This window comes from Hirundo rustica, chromosome 3 (genome assembly GCF_015227805.2).
Source record: "Hirundo rustica isolate bHirRus1 chromosome 3, bHirRus1.pri.v3, whole genome shotgun sequence".
Lineage (NCBI taxonomy): Eukaryota > Metazoa > Chordata > Aves > Passeriformes > Hirundinidae > Hirundo > Hirundo rustica.
The window spans coordinates 58972788-58986571 of record NC_053452.1 but is presented as its reverse complement, the minus strand read 5'-3'; the positions used below and the strand labels follow the sequence as shown (position 1 = coordinate 58986571).

Below are 13784 nucleotides of genomic sequence, written 5' to 3'. Positions count from 1 at the left end.
CAAAAACTTAAACCTCAGCCCTGAAGACAACTCTAGAAAGAAACTCCTCACATTTCCCTACAATCCCACTGTCGTTTTTACTTCCTTTTTTTTTTGCTGTTGTTGCTGTTATTAAGAGGAAAGCCTTGAGCATCTGACTCTACCTGTTAAGCTGAATCTTAAGGTATAGCTTTCTGAAGTTTGGAAATTCAAAGCTTGGGTTTTAAAACCAGTCTAGCTTACATTCTAATTCTGCACATTTAAGTTAGGCACAAACTTTCTCTGATCCAAAAGGTAAGTCTGTTTTCTTCCCTGAGAGTTTTACAAATATGTCTTGTTTTGCCTAAGTTACAAACACTGTGGGAACATGGACATAGCTTGATTTGAATATAAACATTAGAGCTGATGTGTCCCCTCTCCAAACTACACGCAGAGTTTCCCTAAGCAAAGCTGCTTTCAGGCATCATACAATAATTGGGTACAGACATAAACAGGCTGAGAAAAGATCTGAAATAGAACAAAAATAACCCTATGCTAATTGAGAGCTGTAAAGGATGGCAATATATTAGTTCCTCCCCATGTAATCATCTCATACCAGTGAGATAATCTTCTAGTGTTAAACAGAACTGTACTCACACCATCAGTAAGAATTAACAGATGGAGCAACTCCTTGAGATTTACATAACAGTAATTAAACAAATCCTCACAATGGCCACATGATTTCATGCACAAGCCAGGGCAGTTTTGTTTGGTGTTGTTGTTGTTTTTGTGGGGGGTTTTTTGTGTTTTTTTTTTGTTTTTTTTTTAAAAAAAAAAAAAAAAAAAAAAAAAAAAAAAAAAAAAAAAAAAAAAAAAAAAAAAAGCTTTACTGTTGTGTTGGAAAATTCCAGAATGTGTAGCCTGAAAAGCTCTGCAAGAGTCATCAGCCTCATGACTTGGATCAGTCTGCCTCATCCTCCAGGATGTCCTCGTCACTGTCCACTTAGAGTGAGAGCAGACAACTCAGAAATAAAGCAGCTGTAATAGACACCTTCATTATCTGCATGAAGAAGTCCTTGGACTGCTTCATTTGTAAGATGAGACAGTTATTCATACACATTGCTACACTGGAAGTAAGTCTGAATAAAAAACATGGGAAAGCTCATAGCCTTTGGTATATAGGAAAAATCTGTAAGCCCACAGAGAGCTCCTGGTACAAGCAGGTAAACCTGTCCCACGGCACCTGCTTCAGTGCCACAAGCACCAGCAGCTCCCTTTGGCACTAGGACTTAAGGCTGAAGGTAGGCATGGGAAATGCAAGAATTACCCATTATTACTGACAGGAAATTTCCCCACTGGGTAACACCCTCACATCTGTACATGTACAAGTGCCAATGTCTAGTAACCTAAAAGGGCAAGAAATAGCAGAATAAGCAAGGTACTTGAATGTACATTAACCTTAGAAGGAAGGAGTCCACCCATTTGAGACGGAAAATGCAGAAAGGGACAGTATTTGGTATCTTCGCACGGGCTCTCCCTCCTGCCCAAAAGCCAGCAGCATCATTAGCACCAGCAGACCTCCCTTACCTCTCTGAGGTGCTGGCCACAGGAATGATGGAATGGGGCTTCCCAGAAGCTCACTTCTGAGAAACCTTCACAGTCATGCTGGACACAGAGCCACCATCTCTGTACCCCACACCTAGGGATCCTGCAGATCTCTGTCCCCACCCACAACTCCACCTCTGATGTCTTGGGCCAGAATCACGTACATGACACACAGACCTTTGTCTCCAGCATGTGAAATACATCTAGAAATCTCTCATCACATCTCATGCAAAGATAAAATCAACCCCTGAAAGCAAATTCATCTCATTAAACCCAAACCTAGACCAGATCCATGTAGGGAAGGTATCCCTCCATTTCTACTTTGTGCAATACCCCATCTGCTTTTGCTAAAAATGCCTGCCCCCTGCATCCCCCTATCACCCCCTAACTAATGAACTGTTTCACAGCTTTTGGCTTCTTGTGCTCTTCCAAACAGGACGTGTAAATAGAAAAGAAATTGGCAGCATGAAACATGCACAGATACAACTGTTTATTCCCCTCCCAGCTGAGTGAGCGGCGATTAAAAGCACCAAAGCAGGTGTTCTGCTGCCACCACATGGTCATGAATAAACCTAGACATTTTTTAAAATAAAATGTTTATGCTTCTTCAGAATACATCAATCCACTAAGCCTATCATTTTTACATACTTCCTTAACACACCTTCAGCTCGGGGTTCTTGCACCAAATCCATCAAACGCCCACAGTTCCATCCTGGCTGCTAGGTCTGCCCTGCAACCAGGTGGCATCCAGATGTGGAGGTGTATCCAACTCTATTTCTCTTTTTGTCAAAAGCAAACAAGTTTGTGAGATACTTGATTAAAAAAAAATCTCTGCAAACAAATGAGGAAGAGATGGAAGTGGTTTTATATTTTGGTGATAAACATTTTCAACAGTTCATTCTCTCAGGAGTAAATTCTAGGTTTTATTAATGAAGAGTGATGCTGTCTGTGATGCAGCCATATTTTTGTGCAGGGATGTAAAAACCACCATCACTGAGGTCTCAAAGTGACAAAAAAGGCTTTTATTTCAAAATAGTCAGAGAACAGGTATTGGGATGATTCAGCTCCCTACCATAAAGAAGGTTATATTAAAACATGCATTGTCTCCATGAATACCAAATGTCATGACCCCATGGTTTAAAACTACTTAGTAAGTTAAAGGTAGTTCCTCAGGTTTTAAGAGTAGTGTAGTATCAATCCTTGTCTGATATCAGTAAAGTGCAGTATGGGTGGATGTACAACTATACTGTTTAGAGTGAAAATGACCTCATTCTCCTTTACAGTATCAGTCTCACCATGTACTTGCTACTTTGTCCTTCAAGGTAATTCACCAACTAGAGCTACTGTCGTATATTACACTTTCTCCAATCTGCCTTAAAGGGACAGATTTTTGAGGCAAGAATATAAAAAACATCAAAAATATTTAGGATCTGTAAGGCAAGTCATCTGGCCTGGGATATGTTGATTATGGATCTTCTCATCCAACATGAAAAGCCGACTATAACATTAGCATTTGGGATGATCATTTTCAGCTGTCATTGATATTACTTGACCAAAGTTCAAGAAAGGAATGACCACAATAGCAGCCTGTGTTCTAAGGAGCCATTTTTGGTGACTCAAATTGCTGTCATTTATTTCACTCTAAACTACTTCCACTGACATATGTCAGTGCTTTATTGTGATGGTTTTGACCTCGGTGAAGAACTCGTAGGAATCCTTTGCTCCCTCTCTGCCTATGCCTGAGGCTTTCATCCCACCAAATGGCAAGTTCAGGTCTCTCACAAGCCAGCAGTTGGTCCACACCAATCCAGACTGCAGCCTGCGTGCCACCCTGTGAACGCGTCCCACGTTGCCGGACCACACTGTGGCTGCCAAGCCATACTTCACACCGTTGGCTCTTTCGATCACCTCCTCCTCTGTATCGAATGCTACCACACATGTCACAGGACCAAAGATCTCTTCTTGCATGCAACAGGATTCATCCTTGACTTCAGCAATAACTGTGGGCAACATGAAATAGCCTTTCTGGTTGCCAGGTGGGAGGGCCAAAGGATCCACTCCCTCTCCGCAGAGGACTCTGGCTCCTTCAGCCTGGGCTTTCTTCACATAGTTCCTTACCTAGGGAAGCAGCAGAAAAACATCACTGCTAAAGGACACCAAATCCCAAGGGTTCACACATCAGCAAGAGCCCCTGAACATCTCCAGCTGGAACATGCTGCCTTCTTACAGCAGAGGGCAGAATTTCCTAACTTTTGTTAGGCTTCTTTGCATGAAAAGCTGTGTATTTCTTGCTGAAAAAAAAAACCCAAATGTTTTCTCTTTCCTAACACTTACTAGCCTAGTAGACAACAATCTGGCCCTTCCCACTAAGTATTGTCAAAAGGGTAGGCTCCTTGGTGAAAACAAAAGTGCTCCCAAGAGCCTCCCTCCCTTCTCTCAGGAGCCTGGGCAGTTTGCCGTGTATCCCAAGCCATGGTTCACTCATTTACTCCAAGGAATCGTAGCATTTTCCTGCCTCACAGGCAAGGCTTTTTAAATGTTTATATGCCACTAGAATGATGAAGCCATGAATGCTACAGAAAATCTCATCAATAAATGATTAAAGATGTTTCCATGGCTGCTGCTATCATATGCTTGCTACCTTGAACACATAGGACATACTATTGATCTGCTTCTGCTGTTCTGCAATCGTTGCCTGGTTTATCTCCTTACAGAAAGGCCACATAGATATCACAGGCCTTCCTTATCTTTTTTCCTTTTTTTGCCACCTTAGTAGGTAAAATTCTCTGTGGTGCTACAGACTAAGGACCTCAGGAAGTGGGGGTTTCTATCACTCTGCTTCAGAACAAAAGAGTCTGGAGAGCCTTCTCAGGCATCAGGAAGGATATCAAAGGCCTGGCTTTCTCTCACTTTGTGGCTTTTCAGTCTGCTTCTTGCGTCAGAGAGTTCTGGGATATGAGCATCTGCTCTCCCTGAACTCTGACACCACAACTTTCATTTCATATAAGCCACTATATGTCTAACTGCACACCATCTCAGCTGCTCTCCACACACACCCCATTACAAATTACTGCAAGCAGTTCTAAGAAACCACTTTGTACAAGCCAGAATTTGCCAGAGTGATATAAAAATAAAACTTCTACCTTGTCAACTAACTTACCAGGCAAAGTAGTGAACCTTGCAAATGCACTATTAAAATCCAAGAAAGATTTGTTGAACTCTAAGATTTATGAGTATAAATTCAGGACTTAGAAACCATTAGAATTATCTCATAATAATAATTCTAATAATTATTAGAATTATTCAAACAGGAGGAAATATTCTCTTGCCATTTTAAATTATTTTCCCCAGGGAGTTTGAGTTTTTTCAGAGTCATCACATGATCCCAAGCCACAGGTGACGGAAACCTCACTAAAAAGTTACTTTATAATAGCTTTGAGCTATCATCCCTCAGAGCTAATCTTGGAGATGACAAGATCCTTTCCCACATACCCCTGAAACTACCTTTTGTAGCCCTCTAAAAGATGACATGAAATCATGTAAACTCCATGTAACATCACCTTCTCTAGATGCTCTTTACTTATTAGTGCTCCCACATCCATTGTAGGATCTGAGGGATTTCCAGTCTTCCACTTCTTGGCCTCTGCCACAAACCTCTTCAAAAACTCATTGTATATTCCTCTCTGAACAAAGATCCTGGAGGTGCAGAGACAGATCTCACCCTACCGAAAAGGAAGAAACAAACAAGAAATGAACAATATTGGTTCGTATTACATTGCACTATTGACATGTACTAGGAATTATAACCCAGTTCACTTTTGTCTCTGCCTCCTCAGGAGTGCAAACTACATTAACCGGGACCACAAAGTGGGATTTTTTCCAGATAAGTAACAAAAGCAGAAGAAAAAGGCAAAACAGTATCAGTATCATCACTACTATAAGTAATCTGATTTCATCGATTACATGTTTTCTGTTCCAACATTTTTTATAGGAAGCATGATTTTCAACTCTGAATTATCTCTCTCTTAATTTCCTGATAATCTCTCTCTGATACCAAGCTATTTTTCTAACATTTGCCCAGATACAATTTCCTGGCTTTGGTGCTCTCTCCTGAGGGTGGTGATGAGGGAAGAATAATGTTGATAAAATTTGGGGGGAAGTCCCCTAATTTAATTCCAGCAAATCAACAAGCTGCCCACTTACTCAAGCAGTGGGACTTAAAGCAGCTGCTTCCCTGAGAGATAAGAAACATATCTACTTTGAGGAGAGTAATAACACCTTGTTATCTTCTGATGGAGAGCAGGAGGAAGAGCCTTTTATTACTTTGTTTCCTTCCTTGTGGAATAACGAAACTTTTTTCATATTTTTCTACTTAGGATTTTCTCAAACACGACCTTGAAGTAGACCTTGACCATTTGAGATTCAGACCCGAAGGTAGGCGCGCGCAGGCACGCAAACCTCAGACGCGCCCCTCCTGCTCCCGACGGGGTTCGCGCGTTACAGGGGCGGGAGGCACCTGGTTGGCAAAGCTGGACCTCACGGTGGTGGGGACGCACTGGCTCAAGTCGGCGTCATCGAAGACGATGGCGGGGTTTTTGCCCCCCAGCTCCAGCGAGAGGCGTTTGCAGTGCGGAGCGCTTTTCTCCGTGATGCGCTGGGCCGTCAGCGTGCTGCCCGTGAAGGAGATCAGAGGCACGGCGGGGTGGCACACCAGGGCCTCTCCCGCCCGGGCGCCCCTTCCAAACACGACATTCACCACCCCAGGAGGCACCCCTGGTGGGAACAAAGGCACACAGGCGCTGTACCCTCCTGTCACTACGAGGGTGTCACTTCACCTTGTTTTGTCCCTGAAGTTAGAAAGTTACCAGCAGCTCGAGGGCGAGAAATAATAACCCTAAACTTCCGTAGTAGCTGAAATCCATTGTTAGACAGCTCTATGGGTCATGGGTTGAATGATAAAAGCAGTTCCAATAATTAAGCTTGTCTGACAAGCATTATCAGATATCCATTGTACAGTCATTCAGAGAACAACCAACTGTTCTCCCAGTTTTAATTAATAGTGCACCAAATACAGCCATGTAACAGTTACCGAGAGCTAATTCTCACTCCTTTATTCTCTCATGGCTCCTTTGCTTGCACCACAGACTTAGGACATTTGTAAGTTGAATACAGGAGGGGAAACTTTTCGTCAGAAGATAGTGGAAAAAAATGAGCAATAGCTGGACTGGGGAGACAGGATAGTTTGAGGACAGAGAATGCCTTTTGTTCTCCAGTGCAACATTCAGCTACAGCTGTCTTTCCCAAAGCCTTTGAGCACCTTCTGATTTCTGCAATTAAAAAAACCCTGGTGCACAGACAAGCATTTCCACTCTATTCCTGTGCCTTAACAAGCTACAGGACTTACCTGCTTTCTCCAAGAGCTTGCACATCATCCAGGCTGTGACAGATGTCATCTCACTTGGCTTGGCAACCACAGTATTTCCACATGCAATGGCAGGAGCTATTTTCCAAGTCAACAAATACAGTGGCAAATTCCAAGGACTGATTAAACCAGCTACAAAACAAAACCACAAAGAGAGTAGGTCAGTTTGCTGCGATACAAAACTCATTTCTCTGACCTCAAGCAGTTATATACCAATTCGGATCTATGAAGGGAAATTGACCACAGCTTTTATTTCCAGATGAATGTACAAAAATTTTGCAGCATTTCTCACAGGGAGATAACTTCTTAAAATATCTGTGCAAAAGATTCTAAAAGTGATCAGCTGAACTCTCTGAATGAGTTTTGCTGCTTCTTCAGGGCAGGATCTTACAATCTCAGGAATTTTTTTAATGTTTCACAGGAACATTAATGCAAGGTCAGCCTTAACAATAATTTACAACAATTGGTCTGTGGTAATACTTCGTGTTAGCAAAGAGCAAGTGAAAGTAATTATAGAATGGTTTGGGTTGAGAGGGTCCATAAAGATCATCTGATTCCAACCCCACAGGGACACCTTTCACTAGGACCAGGTTGCTCAAAGCCCCATCCATCATAGCCTTGAACACTGCCAGGGTTGGGGCATTGTCCAATTCTTCAGGCAACCTGTGCCAGTGCTTCATTGCCCTCACAGTAAAAATTTCTTTCTAACGTCTAATCTAAAGCTACCCTCATTCAGCTTGAAGCCATTACACATTGTCCTATCACTACACATCCATGTAAAAAGTCCCTCTTAAGCTCTCTTGTAGGTCTCCCAAGAGCTTTCTCCTCTCCAGGCTGAACATGCCAGCTCAGATCATATTCCTGCTTTCTCTTGCTCTTTGAAGCTGTTTTTTATTTTTCAATTTTAATATCAAACTCACTCTGTATAACATATAGTACACATTTTCCAGATAAATTTCAGTTTAACTTATGAGTGACAAAATTTATCACTGAATAAACTGTTGTTCCCCTGAACTGCTCAATGACCACAATTATTTTCAGTAACTGCCTTTAGAAATACTTTCACTTTACATATTAATAGGAAATTACAAAAAAAAAAAAAAAAAAAAAATCTGTAATTGTCATGTGTGGCTCCTTACAAAAGCCACAGGACTTCTTTCTGTTTGATGGAGCAGATGCAGTGAGGGACTCTTCCTTTTGAGAATAATTTTACCAGAAAAGTCATGTTCTCCACTGCTCAAGAAAAGTTTTAAAAGGGTCCTTTAAGTCAGCCAATTTTATGTTTTAAGTAATTCAAGTGTAAGTGTGGAGAACTCACATCTATTTAATGTTAAATGTTCTTTATATTATATATATAACATAAACTAATAATGAAATCATTACAACACCATTACTTTTCACCTCAAGACCACTTTTTTTTCTGAAGCAGCAGCATCTAGTGACCAAGTTCATCAATTCCCCAGCTAGGGTGGTTTATTCACCCACATGCGCTCAGATCACAGGCTACTACTGCTTTCCCAACGGAGAGGGGGATCCCGCTCTCCCCGCTGGAACAGGAGCTCAGTGCTCTGCACATCTCACCGATCCACAGCTGTAATGCTCACCCACAGACACACACAGACAAAACACAAGAGAGATTGGAAAGGTGAGAGCAACAGTTTAAGCTTTCTAGGCATGCAATTTTTTTTAATTTTTTTTTTTTTTGCCATGAAGAGGCATAACTGATTTTACATGGAGTTGCCGATGCTTCAGCGTGTTTAGCCCATGACTCAGAGACAATAAATGCTTTCAAAAAAAATCTTTTCTTTGCTGAGCCCCTACTGAGGCAGACATTCTGCCAAGCTTTTCAGCATGTGAGGATCATCATACCAACTCCCACAGGTGTTCTCGAGGTGTAGTGCACACAGCCCATGGCTGGCATTTCCGTGCACTCTGTGACGTGATGAAGGATGGAAGAGGCGAAGAACCGGAAGTTGTGCACGGCCCGAGGGATGTCCACCGTTCTGGCAAACGTAATAGTTTTTCCTGAGACAAAAACAAACATGGACAGAAACATTGCTTTATAGCCTGCTCTGAAAGTTGACTTGTGTGTCTTTTGGGAAATGTCTTTTGTCCTGTGCCCAAGTAACCCCAGCACAGTGCAGCCATAGTCAATGACAACAGCTCCCCTCTAGTAATGCATTCCAAATATCTGACAAATGAAGTCAGTCAGAAATTCTGAAAAGCAAGAACGCCCCAGATCCAAAACCACCTCAAGGTTCAGGCACATCAGTTTGCTCCAAGAGTTCATACCATATAAAAAATTTCATCCCAATCTTCCATTTCTATTTTCAGCAAGGCACACTATATTTGAGATCAACAGTTCCAGTTCTTACCCTGATCCTTTGACTCTGCTTGTGCAAATGCTTCCAGGTCATGTTCAATCAGGTCTGCCAATTTGTTCAGGATCTGAGATCTTTCCAGTGGACTTTTTGAGGACCAAATTGGGAAGGCATCTTTGGCAGCTTTGACAGCAGCTTCCACCTAAAAAAGCAAAAGAGGGATGGTGAATGCTAATGAAAGGCTTAAGAAAATATTCAACACTCAGCAGATGAATTCATATTTCCGAGACTAATAATCCAGATCACATTGCTGGGAAGAAAACAACTCCTTAGAGCTTCTCCATTGTTATCAAGACACTACCCCATAACTCAAGAAGTGTTAGTGAATCAGAATATCTTGAAAAGAAACTTCCACTGGAACCCTTGCCTTTCTCCAAATTACAGCAACTTGCGGGCCACCCTCTAGGCCTGGAAGAAATGCTGAACTGGTCAACTGGCATCAGCAGGTGCCACTGGCCAAAACAAAAAAGAATCTTGTCCCTCATGGAGGAAAGAGCAAGAATCTCCCCAGAGCAAAGGCAGCTTCAGTCTAAACATGCACAACCCTTGCAACACAAGAGTTCAACCACACCAGGCAATGATGAAAGTAAGGGGCTGAGAAGAAATGGACTGGATGCCCTGCTAGCTCTTGATTTCTACAACTTGGTTCAAGCAAGGACCAAGAATATATTTAGGGAATGGATACTTAGAAAAAAAAATTATCTTACCTGATCACAGCTAGAAATTAATGCATTAATGCCCTCACAGAAAAAAAGTTCCTTTTTAAACTCTGGGGCTTTAGCCAGTTCTCTTACCAGACACCTAACAAAGCCTACAGATAAGAATCATTATATGCATTTACACAGATGCACACCACTCCTAACAGCATTTTGCTTGAGATGTACATGATTGCTGCACAGTCCTTCAGCCTGACATTTCTGAACTGCAGATTACCAGCACTTTTCTGAAGCAGACCTATCTTCAAAGGATCAAAATTCAGCAGAAGGCTTTCTGTCCCATCAGTCATTTCCTCTGGACTCTTAAGTGGAAATTACCTACATCGTTCTTCTGTTGATTTATAAGCAATTCTTTCTTCATGTTTCCCAGCCTCAACACTAACTAAAGACTGTCATCAATATCCTTCCATATTTTAATTAACTGCCCTATTTCCCATCTTTATCTTCCTAGGTATCACTTATTCAGTACTCCCAATGTCTAATATATGCATCAAAGTGATTGTTTAGTCAAAGCTGTCTTAGCTGAGTTCCTAAAGTTTTGCTCATACAATTTCTTCAGTTTTGGAAATCTGCCAAAATCAATAACCAGGAGGATGCTGATGTAATATTAATCAGACTATTATGACCTCTCTGAATGTTGCCATATTGCTAGTTCCCATGAAGTCACTGAAGTCTCCTTTCCACCAATTCCACAAAACTGAGTTTCAAATTTGTTCCCTCAGATTGCGACGGGTCTTATAAAAACCATCACAAAATTATTTACAGATACTCCAAAGATGTTTTACTAATGAGGGCACAGAAGTTCAAGCAAGCAAAAAATGAAATCTATCAACCCCTTCTCCTTCCCCCTCCCACGCACATCAGAATTTATGGGCCCCGTAAAAATAGCCCCCAGAGTTTGAAAGCCAGAACAACACCAGTGAAAGGGCAAGGTGGGAAATAAACCGACGTGAAGAGAGTCACATGGATCACTGGCCAAGCTCAGAAACCTAGACTCTTCTCTTTCGACTGTAGTTCAACAACCTCCTGCTCAAGTGCCGATGGCAGCAGGCTGTCAGCCACTGAACAGCTGAAGCAGGGCCAAACCAAGCCTGGGAAAGGGGAACTGCAGCTTCCTGAGCGCAGATGCCACGCTACCCTGAAAACGTTCACCCTCTGTGAAACCATACCACCTTCACTAATTAACTTGTTCTTCCACTCTCCCATCCTGTGGTGCTGCTGCTGCTCATCTGTCCTCTCCCCTGTGCCCTTTTCCACCAGGGGCTGCCAGGAGAGGAGATAATCAACCCTGTATTCATTTTTAACCCTTCAGTGGGTTTAGAAGAAGGACAAAAATATTGCTTTTTCATGAACAGCAGAAGAGAAAACTAGCAAAGGAAGGAATTAAGTGGCAGTAGATTCACTTAAGAAAGAGGAAAAAAGGAGATTTGTAGAGAAGAACTAAGCATACAAAGATTAAACAGTTAGTTTGACTAGCAAAAACCAGCAAAGAAAGTCAAGCCACAAAGAAAACACACGCAAGAATTCAACTATGAACTCCTGTGTCTGAAACACTTCCTTCTGCTTTCCTCTTCTGCACAAGACAGACACAGAGAAACAACACACAATCCAGACCCATCATAAAACGCTGCTATCAAAATAGCCCAAGCTGAACTGCCCTCAGGACAAGATGTTTGGTTTTGCAGGGGATGATGTGGAGGAGCCAGGTTCTTTAAAGAAAAGTATTTTTGAAGTAGATATTTGCCAGCACTAATTAGTCCTCATCAGCCTGCATTTTGGATAAACAGGGCACCTGCTCATCTTGCTGTGGTACTGCCACATAGAACTTAAGATATCTAGCTGGGGAACAAACTAACACCAAGAAAAAATACATTCAGTGTTTTCAGCAGAAAATGGCTAAATGGCCACAGCAAATGACCAGGTGCTAAACTCCAGGGTCAGCAATGGACTCACTGTCTCCCCCTTGTTCACCTTCTAACTTCCCAGTAAAATTAACCAAGATAATCCGCAACTGGACATTAAGCCTTGCTAGAAACCTGCATCCTGAGTCCTTTGTTGAACTCTGGTCTAGATGCTTACTTTGGTACCTCTAGATAACCTCAAGTATTATGTGGTTGCATTTTCTTCAGCATATTCCATCAGCCATCAGTGGATGCCAGCCCTGCAGGGCACAATCTTCTTGTACAGTTTCTAAAGGCAGGCCTAAAGCATTCACCAAATTTACAGGTCTTTAAGCTGGGTTCCCATTGCTACACACAAACACTGACTCCGAAAGCTGAAAGAGAAAAGCATTGCCCTTAGGATGTTTGAACTGTATCTCTAGAGTGGCCAGCAGCCTCTGATATCCTCGAATCCCTCTGGTTTTAATGATTTTGCAAATGAATGGAGAGGAAGATTTGCACCTGCACATCAAAGAGCAAACTTTTCAGGCATAATTAGGATTGGAATGAACATACATAGATGTATTCCAACAAACCCAGCCTGTTACTCTTTAACCCTTGGTCACCAGCATCTAACAAATATTTACCCAGCTGAAATTACAGTGCAAAGGTTTCTGCTGAGAGGAGCTGTCAATAAGGCTGAAATGCAAGCGAAGGGAACAGCTACACACTGTAGTAGTTTGTTTTAAAAAACATTTTCAGAATGCTGTCCACTATTCGACAACATTTTCCAAGCCCTCTGTGCTATCCAAGCTTGTCCAGTCACTTCCCTCTTCAATAAATCTGAAACACAATTTTGGACACAGACCTGTAGGTCCCCTATAAAGCAATATCAACGAAACTGCAGCTCCCCTGCTGAACATCATCGCCCATCCACACCTGAATATGTACAAGGTTCCAGGAAACATTCACCCCAGTAGAGAGCACAAGACCAGAAAACCCTATGGATGCAGAGGACAGTGTGTGTTGTAAGGAAATGCACTCATCGTAGCCACTTCATCACAGCCAATGAATACCCAACTGCTAATATCAAAATCAGAGAGGTCTGAAAGCTTTTTACCATCTTCAGAGAAGAGACACCAAGCCAAAAACCCTTTTAAATGAAAACTGCAAATCATCAAGACACTAAAGGAGAACACAGTTGCATATGATGCCTCTAAATTAATTTACAGAAGAGATCAATAAGCACTGTTCTCACTTACAGATTGTTTACATTTACCGCCTGTCTGGGTGTTATTGTTAACCTAGGCACAAGGCATCTCCCACCATGTGAGCTGAAGCAGCTCCATGCAAGTTTCTGAAGCTTTGTTGATTCACACCAGATTAGAATCCAGACGATAACTTTCTAATAGCAAAATGGAAAAAAATGACAGCATTTGCTGCCACAGCAGTGGATTGTGCAATACTACAACATAATCAAGAATTTACTTGCTTAAGCATTGAAGTCACCATTTTTCTGTTCTCTTACCTCCAGCCTCCTCTCACTCAAAAGGTTATTGTTACACGCATCTAACATTTTTCACTTCTTTGTACATGTGGATAGTACTCACCTCTTCTTTGCCACTGTCTGGAACTCTGCAATAGACATCTCCAGTGGATGGGTTATAGGAGTCTATGTAGGAGGAACAAGGAACAAATTTGCCACCTATGAAGTTTTCCAGCACTAAGAGAGCCTCTGAGTGAGCCATTGTTGGCTGCCTGCTTCACCAGTGATTTTTTTTCAACAAGGCATTAATTTAGATTAGTATGTCTGTGTGTATTT

The 13784-nt window shown here is 41.9% G+C and overlaps 1 protein-coding gene across 1 annotated transcript; it reads right to left on the bottom strand.

The window, feature by feature from the left end:
• Positions 1-2589: 2589 nt before the first annotated feature.
• Positions 2590-13784, bottom strand: ALDH8A1 (aldehyde dehydrogenase 8 family member A1). The gene is made up of 7 exons (XM_040058927.1): positions 13573-13784; positions 9361-9508; positions 8855-9010; positions 6968-7117; positions 6080-6336; positions 5124-5285; positions 2590-3681 (listed from the first exon to the last, which is right to left on the bottom strand). The coding sequence occupies exons 1-7, from the start codon at positions 13708-13710 to the stop codon at positions 3229-3231; spliced, it is 1464 nt and encodes a 487-aa protein (XP_039914861.1). The 5' UTR covers positions 13711-13784; the 3' UTR covers positions 2590-3228.